Source organism: Pseudochaenichthys georgianus, chromosome 20, assembly GCF_902827115.2.
Source record: "Pseudochaenichthys georgianus chromosome 20, fPseGeo1.2, whole genome shotgun sequence".
NCBI lineage: Eukaryota > Metazoa > Chordata > Actinopteri > Perciformes > Channichthyidae > Pseudochaenichthys > Pseudochaenichthys georgianus.
The window spans coordinates 12,690,884-12,713,643 of record NC_047522.1 but is presented as its reverse complement, the minus strand read 5'-3'; the positions used below and the strand labels follow the sequence as shown (position 1 = coordinate 12,713,643).

Here is a 22,760-nt window from a genome sequence, read left to right as displayed (position 1 = left end):
TCTTTTAATCACACAGCGATAAGAAGCAATAACAATGTGCCTACATAACTGTCAGTTGCAGCCCTAGCATTAGTATTGTTTATAGTAACAGCTACAACATTAAAATACTTCTAGGCAGATTGAGGAAAATACTTCTAGGCAGATTGAGGAGGATAATGGGAGAATTAACAGAGGGGCAGAAACATAAGATATCAAATCAGTGTAAAATAAGCAGCAAGAGCAAAGCATAAAGTGGGATCAAATAATGCAGATATTTTATATGTATATATATATATATATATAGTAATCCCAACCGGCCACCTAGTTTATGGTTTGATTCAGTTTTAGTAGAATATAAAATACATGAATGAATGATGAAATGAGCACATAAAGTGCAGACATACTATCATTATATTGAGGTACTTGAGACTAATCCTGCAACTGTATTGTTCTGCTCCACAACAGTTCGAGAATGAAGAAACCATCACGTATGAAAGGCTACATGTGAATAGAGGGGCAGAAAAACGGCTTGCACAGTTACATTTCAATCTTGAACAATGAACAGCGGTAGACAATATCTCATTTAGTATCATCATCCTGCGCTTCGCCGGAGGCCTTCGAGTGCTGAGTGTGCTTGGCCTCTCTCCGAGCGGTGCCGGTGTGGTGCAGATGGTGGATTCTGCCAGGGGAGTGCAGGGCTCAGCATCAAAGTGGAAGGACTCCTCGGTGGTGCTGGTCGAGGTTTCACTGCTGGTGCCACCGGGGGTTGATTCTGCAGCCACCGGACATTCCTTACATTTTTTTAAATAAATGCACAGTTAGTTGGGTTTAATACCATGGCTTCTTAAAACTGTTTACTAAGCATTCATAACAAAACAATACACTGAAATGTGTGTGCCATTAGTTTGGGGTGTGGTCAAGTGTGAGAGGTACATTGTGATGCTCTATTCAGATGCTAAAGACATACTTCTAGAAGATTCAGAACACTACAAAATATAAAATACATATTTTATCATGTATTATTATAGGTTAAGATAAAAGCGTTATTGATCCCATGGTGAATTTTATAAGCTACCCAGCAGTATATCATGTAATTTCAATTAGCTCCTCCTTTACCAGCTGCAACATTAAGGTGATGAGCACATCAATATTCTGTTATTGTTATATTTAACACTGTAACCACCAAATGAATGAAAATAATGTTTTTGTAAATGAAAGAAGCAAGAAACACTTATTTGTACTCAACAAATAAAATAGTTACCGTGATGGTGAGGTTCGAAGTACTCTCCTTCCTTCTTGTGTAGGGCTCTAAAAACGGCAGCCTGGTTATGATTCACTGCTGTCTGCCCGTCCTTTGTGCTCCACAACTACCCGAAGGGGCAAGTCTCCTGTACCGGGTGTACTGGGTTCGCAGAGAATCCCAATTCCTCAGCTCTTTCTCTGAAGCACACACATAAACGATGTAAGCATTGTGGCTAGTTAGCATGTCCAATTCATATCTATATGCAGTGCCAAACTGCACAGCTAGCAACAAGATAACAACAAAACACAAGGTTGAAATAACATTACATTACATTTCATTTAGCTGACGCTTTTATCCAAAGCGACTTACAATTACCAATTACAGGGACATTCTCCCTGGAGTAACTGAGGGCTAAGTGCCTTACTCAAGGGCACACTAGTGGTGGTGTTCCAGGCGGGATTTGAACTCAGAACCTTCCGATCTGCAGCCCACCTCACTATCCATTAGACCACCACTGACGGCCTCTGACTCCCAAAATCGGGTTGGTGTGTCAGGGCCTTAAAGGCCCTGACACACCAAGCAGTCACCAGAGGACTAGCCGACGCTGAAGTCGGCTGTTGCCTGGCCGTGTTCTCCTGCGTTTTGGCCATGTGTCGCACGGGAACACACCGCACCGACTTCAGTGCGTGAGTGGCAATAACTCTCCTTACCAGCAGGCGGCGGTAGTGTGTATTCGTCATTCAAAAGAGGCAACAACCGGAAGACAGAGAAGAAGAAGACTATCTTTTCTCCGTAATATCATACAGAGCTGGCCTCTCCTGGATCAAGGTGATGAGCAGGTCTTTGTTTGCATCATTCCAGATCGCCATGATGAGATGAAAATGAATAGCAGTCTGTGTGTGCCTTCTTAAATCGTTTGTTTACGTCCCTCACTTCCGCTTCGCTTCTCATGCACTGATTTGCTAGCTGAACAGCCAATCAGAGTGATTATTTGGTCCGACTGCCAGACCCGATGCATGGCCGATTCAACATGTTGAATCGGCCATGCATCGGGTCTGGCAGTCCAAATAAGGCGTGTCACGGTCGACGGTGCGGGACACACCAACCTGACTACGGCGCCGCGAATGCCCGACAGCCTCTGACGGCCTCTGACTCCCAAAATCGGGTTGGTGTGTCAGGGCCTTAACGGAAGAAGAAGATGTTTCTACAATGATGTGGAGGGAGAGTCCTCTCCAATCAGACTGAGGCTGATAACTACAGCTCAGTGAGGTAAAGGACTCCGAGTGTTTAAATAGTTCACTTTAGTTATCTCAGTGGGTCTCAAACGTTTTGATCACATTTTATGTAAACACATATTTCCAAGGCACTCCTTTATAATTATTGGGATAAAACAGGTTTGAAATCATTCCAATGTATACTATAGGACAGTAAACCAGACATATCGTTTTAAACTGGAGATAAAAAAATATGCGTCTTTCTTTTTGGTGTCTATATAAGCCGGGATCCGGAGTAATGGAATAATAATAATAATAAATAAAATAGTAAAATAAGATATGAATGAACAACAAACATAAAATACGTTACATGTATTTGTTATTGGCTATGGGTTATTGGTTATGCTCACATACTTATTTAATTATTCAAATGTAAACCGATGTTTTTCATATGGGTGTTTATGTACCCCCTAGATCTAGTCTCTAGTAATTCTGCTTAAAGTGCACCAAATTGAAGCATTTTGCTTTAAAATGTTCAAACATTTCTTCCTGGTATGCCTGAGAAGGCAGATTTTTCTCAACAAGAACTTAATAATTTTTTTTACCCTGCCCCTCAAAGAATCGGAATTGAGAACCGTTAAGAACCGGAATCGAAAAGTAGAATCGGAATCGGAATCAGAATCGTGGAAATTCAAACGATACCCAACCCTATTCGTGGATTCATCTTCCTATTATACACACATGCATTTCCAAACATTTGGACTACCTATGTTGCAATTTTTGCAAATGTATTATCTTTTCAATTTACACACGGCATCTATTGCACGTCTGTCCGTCCTGGGAGAGGGATCCATCCTCTGTTGCTCTCCCTGAGGTTTCTCCCATTTTTCCCTTTAAACTGTGGGTTTTCTCTGGAAGTTTTTCCTTGTACGATGTGAGGGTCTAATGACAGAGGGTGTCGTATTGTCATACTGGTATTCTGTACAAACTGTGAAGTCCACTGAGACAAATGTAACATTTGTGATATTGGGCTATATAAATAAACATTGATTGATGATTGATTGATTGACCGTTCACTTGCTGATACGACACTGCAGATTTGTGGGTGCGGCTTGAATATGATGTTTACATAAGTACGTTATATCAAATAAAAATCAAGTGTAGTAAAAGCCACTTTTAGATTGTAACAAATTAGTTAATGGAGGTATTGAAATACAAATGAAAAGAAAAAAATATTAAGAGGAGGAAATGTACGTTACAAAATTGTGTAATTTGAATAGCACGATTCCTGTGCATATAAATAAATCGCCACAACTGACTCTTTTACATTCCTTGGGCACACATTAGCAACAACCTGAGGTGAAAATCTAACACTAATCACATCAGTGCTAATGTTTAACAACTGTATTTTCTTAGACAGCTTAAAAAATACAGGTATGAGCAACAGCTTTGCATTTTTATCTATAAGCCATAAATGAGTCCATCATCACATCCTTTCTTTATGTAAGGTACGGCAGCAGGGACAGTCAATCATGAAAAATCTCCAGGGGATTGATAATGAGGCATCCAAAATAGTCAAACCTCTCCCCTCAGTTGAATTTTGTAAATCCCCAGAGACCGCGAAGCGAGGAAAAAAGAACATCTGCAACACGTCACATCCTGCTTCCTCCTTCAGGGTGGCAATACTATTTAATGTCCAGTAACATTGCCCCAATACACAAAGCGAGGCCTTATCGTGTGACATCACTAATGATCTTGTGGCCAATTGGGAGCAAACCTTTCCAATAGTATCCAAACATTTTTAGGGGTTACAGATTCCAATTAATATCCAGTTTTGGATGAGATGTTGAACATTCAGTTAGGGGTGTCCAAACCTTTCCCCCCGAGGGCCACACACAGAAAAATGTACGAATGGCTGGTATATTGCCTCATAAGTTCAGTTATAAGTTAGCAAAATCAATCAAATGTAGGTCAATTATGCTTGTGAGTGTTGGCAGCTCATCCCTTAAAATAGAAGCCTCAGATTGATTATAATAAGGAGAAATAGGAAGGGTGTATTTCAAGCTTGTTATGTAAATAAGTCATTGGGCTTTTTTCTCATCAACTAACATATGTTAGAAAATGTTTCCAACTTTAATTGACTGCATTTATTTGAAAAGTGGTCTTATTAAGACATGAATATACTCTGTAATATATGTTTTATATTTATATTTAAGAAGTACAATATAAGACAAGCACTTTTTAATTTGCTGAGTGCCGTAGTTTGGACACCCCTGAGTTAGAGTAAGGTTTTAATATTTGGGTGTTCTTAGAATTTTGAACATCCGGTGTATAATGATAATGTGAGACATTAACAATCCAAACAGGCTAATCTCACCATATACTTACCTTGCTGTATACTATACACCAAATGTATCAGAGGTGCTGTGAAACTCTCAGTGCTGCTTTTCCCTGACAGATAAACAGGAGCCACCCAGACACATGCCGTATACAGTAACCTCCACAGAGCCATCAGTCAACCTTAATGGTTGTTAGCATAACTGAGTAACCAGATCTAATCATTTTACAGTCTGTTGACAGTAGAGCACGACATGTATGTAAATGTTGATGAAGCTGGTATTCTAACAGGCCAAAAGCAAGTTTCCCACATTCTCAATCACTGTGTGTAATGTCACAAGGAGACATGGACGTGGAACAACTGGGTTACCATACATATGACTAATTTGATTTATTTGAACAACACTGCAAGTGAGCATTTGATATGTCATGAATCTAGTCATGTGTTTATTGGCTTTAATTTGAGCTGCAATTGTTAGCATGTCTGGAAATATAGCTTACTCCCTACAGTTTACTACTGTAGAAAAGTGCTTCCTCAAAGGCCATGAAGCTTTTCTTTAAATTCATACATTACCTCTAATGATGACAATGGTTTATTACAGGATGTATAGGACATTTATTATTGGAGCCAAAGTTGAACTTCCAAAATCTGAAGGAAAAATAAAACAAGATCAAACATTGTAAATATAAAAAACAACAAAAATGTCCATAGTGACGCATAAGGATTCAATGTAAAACAAGATTGATTAATTGTTCTATTATATCATTTAGTGAGAGAAGGAAGGATGGACTGTATTTTTACTTTTGGTTCAAACATAACATATATTAAAAGTAAGTTTGTAATAACTTGTACTTTCACTTTTCACTTGTGTTCACATCCTTTTGGAATCGCTCAAGTGTGAGTTGTGAATCTGAAGCCAGCTGCTGTTCTGTGGAAACTCATCATCCGTCCCTGAGCGGAGCAGAGCAGGTTAAAGTGATGAATCTGATCCAAGTTCCTGACAAACGCCTGCTGTTCAAGGCAACTGTTCCATTCATATTCAGATGTGCTTACTGGCTCTTTCATGGGGGGAGGGAAGCAAAATATGTTTTAAGTTAGAAAATAATGACAGTAATTGTTTCTCGTATGGCCAAATGCTGAGGTTTATATAAACCACACTGGTTAATGATCTTTCTAGCTCTGTATATGGCAGGTATGCCTTAATAGACCTCCTGCACAGAGGCTATAAGATAAATGTGCACTGTACATGCCATATGCACCATTTTTTTTCTGCTTCTGAATTCATTAGAGATGGTAACGATCTGTCGGGCTGACACTCCGGGGCGTGGAAGGTCAGAAGAAAGCTCTTATCTAGATTATGGAGCGCCCCAGCTGCAGAGACGTGTACCTAGCATATTTTAAGGGGAATTCAAAGAACACTGTCTAAGGTTCGAATCAGTTGATAGTGTATGTACCGAAGTACTTTCTTCCTGCTGCAAAGTAATGTATACATTTCCAGCTATCTCTGATTTGCATTTACATGTACTTTTCTTAACCTGTAGCTGAGAGCTTGAGAAGCCTTTACACCTAAAAGCACCTGGACCCCAGATGTTGCCTCACTACGGATTATCTTAATATGTTAGCTAAACAATAGCATTTTGTTTAAGAGCAATTGTTTCGAAAAATAATTTAGCTGTAGTCACAGTTTACTAGATTCATTTGATTGCTTACAGTAATTTCATCCCTCTTTGAAACAAGTCCAGTGTCATTAAGACAGCAAAAGACAATGGTGACAGTTGCATGAGGATATCATGGCATCAAGTAATTAAGTTGGTAATGAAAGCATCGAGTTGTCCTGTGAAGGTCTCGGTTCAGTTTATTGTACTGGATGACTGCCGTCACTGCAATGAAGCTTGTTCTCTGGAATCACTCCACTGGGGATCCAGTCCAATCAATCCTGGATTTGGACACGTTTTAATCACTTCAGTCTACAAGGCTTCTCTGCTCAACAGTATTTTGGTTTGAAAACAGCCTCAAAAATACTGTAGTACACACGCAGTTATACTGCAGACACTCTACATGCACAATAATACAACATGCGGTTAGAAAAACTTGATTTCAGAGTCTGTGTTTCAAACAAAAATGGTTGTTCTTGCGCTTTTTGCAAAGTATTTATTAATGTTTCAATGGGTTCTCTGCATATTATTGTGCTGATATGTGAGCAATCTGCCTCCATTCTCTGCAGCCAGAGTGGGCGTGTTTTTTTCTCACATTCCCTCTGTAGATGCAAAGCTTTGGGACAAAGCAGACTCAAGGAGCAAAATAAATAAATAATGTTACGTTTTTGAGCTGACTGTTATGAGTTGCTAAACTTAAGACAGATGATAACACTAAGGCTCTGTCCTCTCAAAGTACTGCTTGCACTTATCTCTGCAAAGATTTAACCTGTTATAAACAGAAGTGAGACATGTGAAGGTGAAGAGATGAACTTGTAGAGCTGATCTTAATTAACGTGTTTCTGCAGACCTGGTTGGATTCTCTAGTCTAATTTATAAAGACCCCATGATACAATGATTGCCTTGCAATGATGTTATCTACATATTTACTGTTTTTTTTTTATAAATGAATTAAATCAGGTATTAAAGTCATCATTTTTGAATTATTTCTCTGTCCCCGCACTCAGTGGAGCATCAGAATGATTTTTGAAGCTTTTATTTTAGAGTAAAATAGTCGGCCAATATAAGGAGCAGATCGTTTAACTGAAAGGATACAGGTCAGATACTGAGTTTTTCGTCTATTTTTTATTAGGCGATATCAACACTTCCATTTATTTTTACAAAAACTTTTGTGGTTAAAGATAACCTCCTTCTAAAATGTCCTTTGGGACACAGGGATTAACTGATTAGAATGACTTATTATTGGTTAAAGACAATGTAACCTCACAGATTTTTTTGTTTAATTATATATTATATAACTTGAGGCATACTGTAGTTGCCTTGTGTATAAAGCGCAGATTAGGAAGAATCTGCTAATATCAACATTCAGTTGCAAGCAAAATACAAAATTGCAAAGAAACGGTATACTGTACTTCCTACAACAATACTACTTTGTATTAATGCCTATATTATTATTATAATATATAGTATATCATATTATAATATTATTATTTGATTTATATACATGTTAGAGATTCGTTATGTCCTATACTTTGCATCTCACTTCTGCCAGCCATTTATTGTGCATCTCCATATTAGAGTGTGGCAGCAGCTGTCCACACTCCAGCAGATTTGTTTTTCTCTCCAGCAGACCATCCATGTAGCTCGGTAGCTTTTGTTGTTGCCTTTTCTGTAACAGTCATCTGCCAAATTTTTGTTGAGCTTTACAACATAGTAGCACTTACCCATCCCTAGCCAGCCATTTTCTCTGAGTCACAACATTCGGCAGCTGCTGACTGATTCTGTGCAGTCAACATTGTCGTTACAGATGTCCTTGGCTGGCACACCTGTACGTGATGAATTCGAACTTGGCCCAGTGTGCCTAGGGGAATAAACACGATGAATTCAATATTGCATGTGCTGTACAGGCCGGCTTGTGGTGTCAGGGGGACTTTATGTGTCACGTTTGATACATACATTCTGATTAAATGTGGATCTATCATCAAAGCTGGCATTTACACATGACTTGAGTAGAAAATAATGTGTATAATGAAAGTTATCATCTAGCATGCCTTTGACAGAAAAACTCATGGGGCAGTTTTGAATACAATCTGTTAAACATGTAGACAGAGTAAAGGCAGCACAGCAAGCTAGCTATCTCTGTCAGCAGTCCAGCTGGAGTCAAGGGAGCCTGGTGCTCCCATTAAGTTGTTTTGACAGCCTGTTCCACAGTAATTAATACCAGGCACCTTTACATTCGATTTATTTGAGACATGGCGTTTGCACTTCCCAGTTTGGGGGATCCTTCTGGTAGTGAACTGCTGCTGTGAGTTTAGGACACTCGGCTGCCTGGCTGTATCATCAGTGTGCAGAATTGTTATGCAGTGCAGTCAAAACTGATAGTCTGAAGATATGCCAGAGAGAGAGAGAGAGAGAGAGAGAGAGAGAGAGAGAGAGAGAGAGAGAGAGAGAGAGAGAGAGAGAGAGAGAGAGAGAGAGAGAGAGAGAGAGAGAGAGAATGAATGAATGAATGAATCGTGAAAGCTGATGATACAGAGGGCATGGTCTTAAGTGAGTGTTTTTCTTTATATTTTTTAGCTAAAAATACTAACTATTAACACTAGAAATACTAAAGGGATAGAACAAGTATAAAATACTGCACATCCACATCTCAACTGTCTCTATCTAGCTGCTTTGCTTTCATTTTCTGCGGATCCAAGGAGACCAATTGTATTCATGATTTTGGTGTTTTTTTAAACTTGACCATGCTTTGTAAAAGTAGTACTATTTACTCTATAATATTTACAACCTCATGAAACACGAATGAATAAGAGACTTAGTGCATAAAGAGGTTGTATGGCTTTCCTACGTATATTTACATTATGGGGGTTTCTGAGCACATTCCAGAGGTGCTTGCCATCCAAATGCCAACAATTGCAGTTCTGGCATTAATCTGAAGTTAACGTTTTTTTGTACAAAATGACAGCAAATGAAACATAATTTCTAAAGGGAGATCATATTTGTACACAAATGCACAAAATGGTGATATGAAGTATCATAACATCTTTACAGGCTATTGCTGGATATTTCCCTAACAATCTTGACATGTAAGGTTGTATTAATCATGCATAAAAGTCCATAATTCATGAGAAAGTAGAAAGGATCATATTTAAGGGATGATTTGCACACATCACGTTTATATTATGGACTGTATAGTTCATATTTGTGTAAAGCTGTAAATGTAAATGTAACGTGTGAGGGTTGGGCGCTTTGTGTAGGCTACATGATACGGAAATATACTACAAATCCATCAATGAATCAGTCAGAGCCACGGTACACTGTCCCGTCATATTTCTGAATGATAACTTTGTACCAGCAGCCTACAACACACACGACTATCATCTCCCAAAACACCAATGTAAAGTGATTTTCGGTTATTTGGAAAATACAGAGTAGAGTAGGCTACGCATCTTCCTAAGAGGGGCAAACAAGGATGATCTGAGTGGAAGCCTAACATATTTCCTTTCGCTCTAACCCCCAATCTCCCTCCCTCTATGGTACAGTTGTTCGTACTGTATGCAAGAAAGGATAACTATTTGTCAACCGTGCACCGAGGAGAGCCAACGTAGTTTTCCTTTATTTATTTAATTCTAATCGAACCGTTCGGTTGTAAGCCCACCCACTTCTGAACTGGCTCGCTACCTAAAGGTCTGTCAGGGAACACAGCTGACAGAAGCAAAAGTCTACACATTTCCACCTTTCGGTAGCAGATTTAAGCTGCGGAGGAAGGAAAAAATGAAGGAAAAGAATCTCATTGAAACTGCAAAAATGCAAGGAAACGTTATGGTAAGGTGGCTTTTCGTACATTTACATGACGCCGTTTTAAATGATTTCGTTTCTCGATACATCTTTAGGAAGTAACCTATCCCGTTAAACACGTGCTGTGGCGCATGAGAAAAGCGTTTTAAAAAATACCATATTTCACGTTTACCTTGTTTTCTTTCTGATTTTAACTTACCGAGGGGATTTGTGATAGTTCACGCCCTTTTAGATTTCACGTGTGCTTCTCCTGCCTGCTAGTAGAACCGAGAGTCGGTAAAGATATGAATCATAGTTAGGCTACAGGAGTTTGAAAGTTTTGTCCCGTTTTATGGGGACGATCATAAAAACTGCTGAGTTTTGGCTTTGCCTAGTGAAGATTTTGAGGGGCAGAGATAACCTTTTGTCTAAGAAGGGTCCCGTTAATATTTTACTGCATCTAAAGCTGCGAGGTGCAGGACATATTACCCTGGCGCTGGCTGTCCATCTACTGGGAGCTGCAGGCATCTAGATACGAGTGGAGTGATACTGAATGTCCTGTGGGACTCTTTCAGATATTAAGGGCCAGTATCATGACTTTTAAAAGCTTTTGATTCTGTTTAGTTCATTCTTCATTAACATCTTTTTTTACAATCCTCTGCTGATGGTATCTTAACACTCTACGCACTAAGTGATTTTCTGAGCAGACTAACTGTGCTCCTGGGCAGTTAAGTTAAATGCACATTTTTTGATTTGCCCCATGAGTGCTTTATGTATTGCTGAATAAGCAATACTCTGCAACACTCAAGGCACAGAGGATGTGGGCCACAGCTGTGGAGTCAGGCTTTTCCAAATGTTATTTAACAAAACACTATATAATAGTGTTTTCCTCCCTATGGCTTTTGTTTGTTTGTTGTGTTAATATTGTGTGTGTCTCTTTTATCACTGCATGATGAAAAGTAAACACGGGTGTTTATCGTTCATATTTTTGTCGATTTCCAAATTACAAAGTCTCTTGTGCTGAATGAGATTTTAAGTGAATGATTTATTTTGTTACTTTTACTTCAGTTGTGCTATTTTCATGTCACAAAGTTCTGAATATGAGAATAATAAGCATTGAGCAACCACTGTCAACAAATCTGATGTTGATGTGTGTTGATGGAACCACTAAAGCTTTTGAAAGTGAGTGTGACACCTACTACTTTACTTTAATCACCTTTTTTTTTAAATGTTCCCTTCGAGAGGACGATAACAGGTTGGCATAGGCTAGTTAAGAGAACACATTGCCTTTTTTGCTTTCTTAGAGAGGTCTAAATCACTCTCATATCTGTTTTTTGATATTGAGCTTTAAAGCCACAATATGGTTAGCTTAGTTAATAAGAAAGGCTGTAAAAGGGCAATCCCATTCCTGTGCCAAATATTTAAAGCTTATTTCGTAAACGTTTGCACACATCAATGCTTTAATTTTCTCGAAAGTAAACATGTGAAACATGAGAACATTTGATTGCATCCTCTGCTTTCTTTTTGTTTGTTTTTTGAGAATCCCTGAGTGCATCCTTCCTAACTATGCTATTTCTATATTGGATGAGGAGTGTCCACTGCTTTTATAATGGATGTTCTTCTTTCACCACAGCAACATAAAGTACAGCTACCGTAAACGTGTATATGACCCCTATTAGGACCCCCATACAGTGCCACAGTGACGCGTCCTGAAACCCGGAAGTTTCTTCCCTCGATTTCCGAATCATAAATCTATCGATCATAAATCTATCGATTAGATTTATGATTCAAAAATTATAAAAGTAGGGTAGACATGTGGAGATTATCCGACTGAACAAAACGTGATCCGTCTCTTAAATGTTTGTCAACCACAGACCTTATTTCGAGCTATTTTCCAAAATCCTATGGAGAAATTGCATTGCTTTTTTGGGAACTGGAAGAAGCTTACTTTCGGATTTTAGGACGCGTCACTGTGGCACTCTATTAGCCATGTCTCTCTGAAAGTGGAAACAAAATTATAATTTTCAGCTTTACTTAGTTAAAGCAACAACCCCACAGTACAGAGGAAATGCACCTGCTTTAAAACATATCCTTACATGCTTTATGAGAGAGGTGTCTTCTGTTAGTTAGACTCTTGACATTTGTTAATCCATGTTGTTCATCTCAGTAAGATGTTGAATCCAGGTCTCATTGTACTGTAGCTCTCTTATGTTGCCATGTTGTTCATTTTCTGCATTTAGATATTGATTGGTTTCATTGCATTATTGATGTATTCATGCATTTATCCCTAAAGTTTGATTTATTGACTGAGTCGGCTGTACACCTGAAGGGGAGAATCTAGCAGGTGACAACATGGACATTACATGACAGTAAAGCAGCGTGACGGGTTTATTGCATGTGATTGCTTTCTGCACAATAAGCCCATACTCATGGGACAGAGACTAACTGTAGTGTCTCAGTGTGAAGTCCTCTTATTAAGGGCGAGAAATCTGCACAACGTGATGTCTGACCGCAAAATATGACAGTTGGATATTGTTGTAGCCCATTAGGGATTCTGTCGACAAGTAAAAACGGGCAGTACTTAAAAATGGATGCCAAAACACCTCCCAAGTGTTGTGCCTGCACCGGAAATTGCAGCTAGTCTGCAATCAGATGCCTAAGAAGTAATTACTGCAAAGATGTTACCACAGGATACATAGGCTGTTATCCCACCCGTTCACTTGCAGTACTGAGTAGGGAGGCCAGTATACGCTTGATGTCTGCAAATGTGCGCGCTTCTGGGACAAGTGAAACCATCAAACAGCTCAGATGCTCATTCTCCGGCTGTTTCACTCCGTTTGTGTCTAATTGTTCCCTGACATAGCCCAAACATTCCTCTTCATGGGCAAAGACAGCGATGTTGTTGAACAACTAATGATTTGTTTCTCTAGGCTGAAATGAAAAAGGAACAAATATATATATATATACTGTATATGATGGAGTGAGAGATTTTTGCTCTGCAAAATAGAGGAGGCTTTCAAACTTCCAACCAGAATGAGTGCTGTTGTATTTGAGTGTTTTGAGTAGTTTGAGTTTACAAACCTCCTGTGAGAGCTTACATTAGGCGCATTCACACCGCAGTACTTTTCCCACAAAGGTTCATGAGAACTTAGTTCATGAGAACTCTTTTGTCGCGTTCACACCAAAAAGAGTCGGTACTAAAATTAGTTCATGAGAACCTTTTTACCCCCTTTTCAGTCCCTGCTAGAGAGCAGGGACTTTCGTGGGAGAAAAAGGTTCCTATGTCTGATTGGCTGGGCGGATTGCAAACCACGCCCCGTAAAACTCCCAAAAAGTGTTGTGAAGCCGCCATTTTATTATCCTGCATTAGCATTTTTAGCATTAGCCCAGCGCAGAAACGCAGAGAGACTAACTTATGGCAACACAAAATAAAAAATGGGAGCGGTGGAGATGAGGAGGTGTCGGCGTTCTGGCGATTTACTCGGAAGGCTTCAGTAGAAGCTGCTGGGAGTCCCAGCAGCTTCTACTGAAGCCAGTCCCCAACTCCGGGGACTTCCGGCCGGGGCCTTTGGGCGGCAGTATACGCCGTGAAGTGGTTTGCGGCCTGCCAGTAAACCCAAAGCAGAAGAAGAAGAAGTGACGTCAGCGGCTTCATTTGCCTAATCCACCCCCAGGGACTTATTCCGGTGTGAACGCGATCTGTACTTAGTTCATGAGAACTAAAGAGTTCTCATGAACTAAGTTCTCATGAACCTTTGTGGGAAAAGTACTGCGGTGTGAATGCGCCTATTGTCTCTATTTCAAAGTATGTGTGGTATGATACAAAGATTACATTTAAGTCGCCTCAATTTATGATGAGATCACTCTTGGGCTTTTTGGTTTAGTTATTCTTAGAGATGTCCCGATCACGTGATCGGGGATCGGAGCCGATCACGTGATTTTCAAAAGATCGGAATCGGGAGAAAAAAATCAAGGATCGGGAATTTTTTTAATTTATTTTTTTAATAATTTTATTTAATGTTACAAAACAAAAATGACCATGTTCACGTCTTAAAGTCATCCTGAGGACTTAGTTTTGGTTTAAAATTACACAACATCATGTATGTGTTGCTTTCTTTGGGCTTGTTTTCATAGACCTGGTTGCTTATTTCTCTGAAATCTGGCAACAGAGTGGGCAGGGCGCAGTATCTAATAGTAGCAGTAAGCTAACGAGAGGCTACGTTCAGCTGGTGACTCGGGACAGAGAAAATGTCAGGAGTTTGGAAGTATTATAAAATTGAAAGCGAAGGCAGTGTAACAGCCAGATGCAATGTTTGCAAGGCAGAGGTTCCGCGTGGTGGAAAGAACAGAGCTACGTTCAACACGACCAATCTAATACGCTACCTGAGAAACAAACACCAACAACAACACGACGAGTACACAGCGGCCACTCGGGTAACGGCACTGAAACAACCGACACTTTCAGAGACTTTCAAAAGGAAAGAGAAACTGCCCCAGAACAGTGAAAAGGCCAAAAAAAACACAGCCAAGATAGCTGAATTCATCGCGTTGGATGTCTGTTACCTTTTTTTTCTCTTAATGCATTGCATAAAGATCGGATCGGGAAAAATCGGTATCGGCAGATTGTCAAAATCAAATGATCGGAATCGGATCCGGAGCAAAAAAAGGTGATCGGGACATCCCTAGTTATTCTTATTGCCATCCTTTTTTATATTTTAGCAATTTCTGAGATTTCTTTTTAATTTATTGGCTGCATACCTTTAAACTTATATCAGCGTTTATATCTCCCTGGCTTATTAATTTATTGATCCAAGGATTTTCAAACTTCAAAGCCATGATTCGACTTGACCTTTGATTTAAAGTTTTTGATTCGTTTCGAAAACAGGCCACACAAAATAAAAACTAGATTTTCTTTGATTAATGTGCTCTTCTTTAATTACATCTCAGTTAGAGTCTTTTTTTTTTTACATGTTGTATCATTTAATTTTCCTCTTATTTCTCTTCTGTCCTTTGACATGTTTCTTTGCGCAAAAACAGACAGAATTCAAACCCTTAGAAGTAGGGATCGACCGATATGGCTTTTTCTAGGCCGATACCGATTATTAGTTATCAAGGAGACCAATAACCGATATTTGGAACCGATATACATTTGCAGTAAAATCAGAAAATGTTGGTGTCAAAATGTAGAATAACACAAACTCCAACACAACTTCTTTGAAATGCATTTAAGCATATATTATGTTTAATTCACTTTTAAACATCTTACAACTGGTTTCCTCTCTGTGCCCTTTTCTTTAGTGCAGCCATCTGAGTTAGAGAGAGACAGAGAGTTAAAAGTGGGGCTGCAGGCTGACACGCTTAACTAACAATAATGCTGCGTCGCGCTGCGTTACGCTGCGTTACGCTGCGCTACGCTGCGTTACGCTGCGTTACGCTGTGTTACGGCTGCGCCGCGGCGGCCGTAGGGATCGCGGCCACTCTAGTCTCTAAAATTAGGATGAATCCTATTTTTGCCACGGCGCAGCTGTAACATAAGATCGGGCAGGCAGCCCCCCCTCGCAGGAAGTGGAAAGGTGAGCATCCGGGCCAGGCCCATCCCCCACATATACTGATTTAGGAGACCCCCCCTCCTTCATCACAACACCTCCACTACGATACGCACAATGGACGACAAGGTTTTCATCATGGAAGTGGAAAAACACTATTTTATATGATGTAACCAATGCTTACTACAAGGACAACATCAGAAAGGACAAGGCCTGCACCACCACCATGGGTTACGGGACTATTACAATTATTATTAACTGTGTCTGTAGACTACAACACAACAAAATAGGAAATGTATAACAACAATAAACACAATTTAAACAGACACAAAAATAAAACATTTAACTACGTAGCCTACTTACTTTCTTGTAGAAGTACAAATGTCCAGGATGCCCGAATCAATAACAAAACTGCGAGCCTGCATGCACGACGCTACGCTTCTGAAACGCTTCTGGGACGCGTCCGGTGGATTATGGCGCTAGAGGAGGTCGGACCAAAACCGCGGCGCAGCCGTAACGCGGCGCAGCGTGGCGCAAACGGACCCGGTGGAAACTAGGGGTTACTCTGCTGCGAGACGCTGCACGCACCCCTAACTCTGACTGACTTCCCGCGTCCCTGTGTAACTGGGAAACTGATAGAATTGGATCATAAGATCGTGGTGTTTTTGCAACTTCAGCTTTCAACTGATTTACCTTCGAAACACATGTATGGCTCTTCCGCTCAGCGCTGCTGCTTGCCTCTGTCTGTGTCTGCATTCTTCGCACCTGCCTGTAATCTGAGAAGGTCCCGCCTCTCTGGCTGGTTCCCGCCCGGAAAATCTTCAGTGTTGATTGACACTTCAGTAATATCCTATCAGATAGCGCTGTGGGCGGGACATTGCTCGTGTACAGAGAGAGTGGTGACTGCAGCCAGAGAAACGGCCGCATCAGAGCCAAAGTTTTATCGGCAATTTGATAAAAAAAAAGGCCGATACCGATAATCGGTCAAATGCGGAATATCGGCCCCGATGGTCGACCCCTACTTAGAAGTCCGCTAAGATGTGCTCTGGCTAAAAATATTAGCTGCTCTGCTTTAAAAATGATGCATTCACTCCAAAATTCAACCAGGGTTTTCTGTTCGTAGGTGCAGTGACTTAACCAACTAGGAAAAAAAAGATATAAGTAATGAGGAGTCTGTTAGCTTCAATGCTAATTATTAGGTATGCTCCGATCGGCAATTTTGGGGCCGATCGCCGGATACCGATCGCCTATCCGACACCTTACTGCCAGACTGGTGAAGCCATTTCAAATCAAATCAAGTTTTATTTATATAGCACATTTATAAACGATTTTTGGTCGAGCCAAAGTGCTGTACATATAATAAAAATAGCCTACAGTAGAGACACTTTACAGCAAATACAACCGCACAGATTGTTCAGAATATCAGTATGAGAATAACGACACCCTCTATCCTTAGACCCTCACACCGTACAAGGGAAAACTTCCAGAGAAAACCCACAGTTTAAGGGGAAAAAATGGGAGAAACCTCAGGGAGAGCAACAGAGGAGGGATCCCTCTCCCAGGACGGACAGACGTGCAATAGATGCCGTGTGTAAATCGAAGAGATAATCCATTTAGACCATATAGACCGAATGTTAGGAAATGCATGTGTCTGTAATAATAAGATGAATCCACGAGGATGTCAGCTACAATCCTGTGGAAGCCATCAGGGAAGCAGCATGACAAGACCCAAGGCACGACCCGAAGTCCACGACTTAATCCAGAACTCAGGATGGAGGATCCAAGACACAGGACTACAGCAAGAGGATCAGCATCAACTCCGGTTTCCAGCGTAGATATAGATACAAAACAAGAAAAAAATATTTGTCTCGGTTAATCGGAACAAGAGAATACACAGACACAGACAGAGAGGGAAAAGGTCATTGGATACAAGTTATTCTTGATAACCCTCTAAAAAGATCTCATGAACTTCCCCACTCAATCTATCAAGACCCGAGCAGTTCTATTAGATATAGGATAAGAAACAGAGATAGGGAGCACAACAACAACCTATCTCTTCGTCAGATGCACTCCCCCGCTTATCTAAGCGACTCTGTACCCCGTTACCCTTTACAAGGCCATAGACCAGCAGAGGGAAAATGGGGGGTGTATAAGGGTAAGGATTTTTAAGAATAAACCGCAAGGGTCTAAAGCAGGGGTCTCCAACCTTTCTCCATCTGAGAGCTACTTTGAAAAAATGAAAGTGGCCAAGAGCTACTTGCATCGCATCGCTTACATTTATTCACATAGCACTCATCAGTTGAATTAAGCTACTTTTGTGTGAAATCAATACCTAAAGCTTATCTAAAATCTTAACTTCACATCAAGGTCCAAGAAAACGACAATTTCTAACATATTAATATGGACAACATAGTAAGTACTTCACTGAAGATTCACATACATGTCCAAGAGCAAATTACAATGTTTTCACTTCTTATTATGGCCCACATAGTAAATAAATCGCCTTAATCACCACCTTGCAAGCATCTTATGGCACATGTGTAAAATAAGTGCATTCACTCTTTTTTACAGTCAGTGAGAGGACTGGTGCTGCATGGAGTCCACCATAGAGGTGTATGCTGGACCCACTTAGGTTCACCAATAGAGTCATTTACATGTTCATCAGTCGGTCTTGTTCTGTATTTAGATTTCATTCATGCCAGAAAAAGCTGCTTCACAAAGGGATGTATACAGAACCAAATAAAGCAGACAGGTTCAGTGCTGCTTGGTGAATGTTCTTAGAGTTTTCTGGGTCTACAAGGCTCCAGAAATGTTGTGAGTTTTGCTGAGACTTAAGCTGAACATGATTTTGGAGATTTATAACCTCCATCTCCACAGGATTGACACTGAACAGTGCAGCCATATTTTCTTCTTCTTCGTGTTGACATGAAATTATAAACCATAATTAATCAATTGTAGGTCTAGCCTCCCTATATCTGTGTGTGACATTTTTCCATCCTCAAAAACAAAAAAAGAATGCTTCTGCAGTCTAGCTGCAGCTTCCAGCAACGGTCTTCTGTTAAAAAAAGGACACTTAATGTCCTGAATGAGGCATCACACACATGACTTGAGTCTGAACACAGCAGACAAGGAGTATTTACAACAGCATTATAAAAACAAAAATAGTGCATGTGGGTGCACACTTACATTCTCTGTCTTACTGTTACATTAATCCCATGAATTTGAGACTAAGTTAGCTTCATTATATCTCAGTGATTAAGTGAATAATAAAGTTTCTATCGGGTCACTGTCAGCCTGTCACTCATTATTTTCAGGAGGGGGCGGGGCTTGGAGGAGACGGTGATCGCGGAAGCTTTCCTCCTGCCTTCACACATTTTACACGCGTATTTATCAACTGAAAATAGCAAGAGGACATTCATACTCTGCAATCCACGACTTAATTAAATCCACCAAAAACCTGACATTACGATAACGAGTGTTTTTCAAAAACACAAATCCCTCCCTGTGTGTCTCTGAGCCGCAGCGACGCGGCCTGATTCAGAGCGGGTCGTTCTGACTGGTGCTGCTGGAGAAAGCAGACTGCTCCGTGTGTGGTGTCGCTGTGCCGCTGTCACGTCTGTTCCTTAATCTCTGCGTCACCGACCAATTTTATATTCGTGTGACAGAAACAATTCTAAAATAAAAAAACTTTATTGTCCGGCCGCGGCCGAAAAATCAAGAAGCAACGTTACTACGCTATAATCGATAATCGAGCGGGGAGCTACTGAAAAGATCGACGTGTTGGAGACCCCTGGTCTAAAGGGAAAAAGATGAAATATAAGGTACTATATTTTAAGTAATCATATCTACTATTCCTATATTTGAATAATGTATAAACTATTTTAAAAATATTTTGGCGAGCTTGTTTTGTTTTGTTTTGTTTTTCACATGTCATGTATTTTACGTCATCATTTTACGTCATGCAATCGGCATTTTTAGAGAGCACCGATCGATCGGCAGAGAGTGAGTATCGGCCGATCGATTGTAGCATCCCTACTCATTATGCGTTGCAAAATTAATAGGCTTAAGCTAGGGGTGTAACGGTTCACAGAAGTCACGGTTCGGTTCATACCTCGGTTTGGGGTTCACGGTTCGATACGGGTTCGGTACAACAAGGAAAAGCAAAAAAAAGTCCCAAATGCATTTTTTTTAACAGTAGTGCAAGTTTTGGTATGAAAATAAGGAACTCTAACATTTGGAATCATTAACTGTATTACACAGTTAAAAAAAAAACACAAACAGTAACAAACACACACACACTCAGATGGCTGATGTCAACTAAAAAGAATGTCTTGAAAATATTTAAATAAATAATAAGAAAGTGTTTCAATCACAATCAATAAAAGGCAATACAGAACTGTATATCCCCTGATGTCAAAATATAAAATAAATACAATGATAAATATAAAACAAAATAAAATCTGTACCTTTTAGGAGCAATGTGTAATTAACTTGTGAGTGTGTGAGGCCATTATGCCTAAATAGGTACTCAAGCTTTACTCTATTTTCACGTTTTTCTTCAAAAAGATGAGTTTGTCTACGTTGTCAGTAGTGAGGGCAGATCTGTTAGCGGTAACTATGTCACCTGCCGTCTAGAAAACCCTCTCGCTGGGGACTAAGACTGACTCGGATGTGATTGAGCATGTTTGACGTGTTACCACTAGCATACCGCACCGCTGTCGAACAACGCCGACACACCGTCCTCGTCCGATCCACAACTCGCACCCCATCATTGTTGTAGTCCACAGGGAACCCGAAATGTTCCCACACACCTGATTTAAAAGAAGCAGGTGGGTCTTCTAGCTCCTGTGTGTTGTGTGAACTCGCCAAAGCTACTAACTGTTCTTCTTCATGTATTGTGTTCGTTTTGTTGTGTTTTGTTCTTGTTCTTCATTTGTTATTTACGGGCGGCTGGCTTTTAGGCGCAATAACGCCCCCTCGATTATATATAGTGTAATACTGCCCTGAGTGACAGCATTTTTTCCCAGTCGTAAAAAAAGGCGTATTCGCCGTGTGACTGCATGTGCCGAACCATGACGTCCGAACCGTGACGGTACGGGACGAATACGGATACCGTTACACCCCTAGCTTAAGCTAATAGTGGTGATTTTCCATGCACTTTCCATGTGCAGCCACCCGACCACCACGTTTATAATTATATTATTGTATCATCACACCATACCACCACAAAATAATATTGACTTGAGAAAAGGTCATTATTGCCAGGCCTAAGAGGAAAACCACTTAAAATGTAAAACAGAGAAACCTACAAAGACTGTCATTAGAAGTTGAACAGGTGATATTTGGAGATGATTCTACCAGACAACAGTGATAAGCTCCATGTACAAACTGTCACCTTTATTGAACATCAGCCTTATTTGCTTTCCTGTGATGTTTTCCCCAGAGCACGGACTGGAAGCAGATGTGTACCTGTTTACATACTGCAGAAAGCTTCTGTTTTTTTTAACATCAAACAGCTTTTTGGTGGAATACAACTACATGTGTGCCTTCAGGCTGATGAGTGCATTATGATAGAGGACCTCCCTGCATGACTATTTAAAAATGAGTGTCATGAGCATACCATTCCTTTAACAGACTGGATAGCAGCAGACAATAGAAGGCTTATTACAACCAGAAGAGACATGAGACTTTTCTTGGACTCGTGACCAAAGACTTCAGACTTGACTTGGACTTGCAAAAAAAGACTTGTGAACATCTCTGCATTGCAGTATACATTTTTACAGTGGAAGCTTACCTAAAATGGATTTATACATTAATAAAAAACGTTTATTTATTTATTGCAAGTAAGGAAGTTGTTGTACATGAGTTTTGGTTTTAATATGCTCTGCTCAATATGGGCCTAATAAGGCAGTAGTACCACAAGAATAGTAATTCTCCCATAATAACAAATATGATCTATTCTTATGTAACAAGACATGAAACTATAAGTGTTGATTGTGTCTAAAATAACTATATTGCTGGTGAAGCTGTATCGCCAGCAAGACAATGCTGGTAGACCAGCAAGACCAGCATGGTGAAGCTGGTGTACCAGCATTATGTTATGTCTCATTATGTTAGCTGGTGAAGTTGGATTACCATTTTAGCTAAATAAATAGAGAGAGAGACATAGAAAGAGAGACAGCCAAAACTCCCTTGATTTCCCAATTGACCACACAGACACAATCTCTCCGGCCAAGGAAAGCTTGTGGCCCAGACAACATTAAAAACGAAATGCTCAGATGCAGCACCCCAGAGATGCAGGGTACAGTGTTAAAGCTGTTCAATATTATATTGCAATCAGGATGTTTTCCTGACATCTGGTGCAAAGGGCTCATTTCCCCCATTCATAAGAATGGAGACAAATCAGACCCTAATAACTACCGTGGCATCTGTGTCAGCAGCTGTCTGGGAACATTATTCTGTAGTATTCTAAATAAAAGAATACAAGATTTCCTTAACCAACAATCCATCTCGAGTAAAAATCAAATTGGCTTCCTTCCAAAACACCGCACCACCGACCATGTATATACCCTTCACACTTTAATTAACAAACATGTACACTAAACCAAAAATGGTAAGATATTCACTTGTTTCATCGATTTCAAGAAAGCTTTCAACTCTATTTGGCATGAAGGGCTCTATTATAGACTTCTACATTGTGGTATAGGGGGCAAAATGTATGATCTGGTTAAATCAATGTATTTGGAAAATAAGTGTGCTGTTAAAATTGGAGACAAACAAACTGAATTCTTCACCCAGAGAAGAGGTGTTCGTCAGGGTTGCAATTTAAGTCCCACTTTATTTAATATATATTAGGGCTGTCAGTCGATTAAAATATTTAATTAATCGCACATTTTTTATCTGTTCTAAATGTACCTTTAAGTAATATTTTTCAAGTTTTTAATACTCTTATCAACATGAGTGGACAAATATGCTTTATGCTAATGTTTATTAGCATTTGAACAATGA

The 22,760-nt window shown here is 40.0% G+C and overlaps 1 protein-coding gene across 2 annotated transcripts in view; it reads left to right on the top strand.

The window, feature by feature from the left end:
• The window catches only part of dpp6a (dipeptidyl-peptidase 6a), a 488,251-nt gene that overhangs the window by 50,515 nt on the left and 414,976 nt on the right, over positions 1 to 22,760 (top strand). The window contains exon 1 of one of the 2 annotated variants that reach the window (XM_071206894.1): positions 10,151 to 10,254. The exons of the other annotated variant lie outside the window; for it this stretch is intronic. Coding sequence (XP_071062995.1) covers positions 10,204 to 10,254 — 51 coding nt within the window. The 5' untranslated portion in view covers positions 10,151 to 10,203. Of the gene's footprint in view, positions 1 to 10,150; positions 10,255 to 22,760 lie in introns of those variants that run through there. 2 annotated transcript variants of the gene reach the window in all.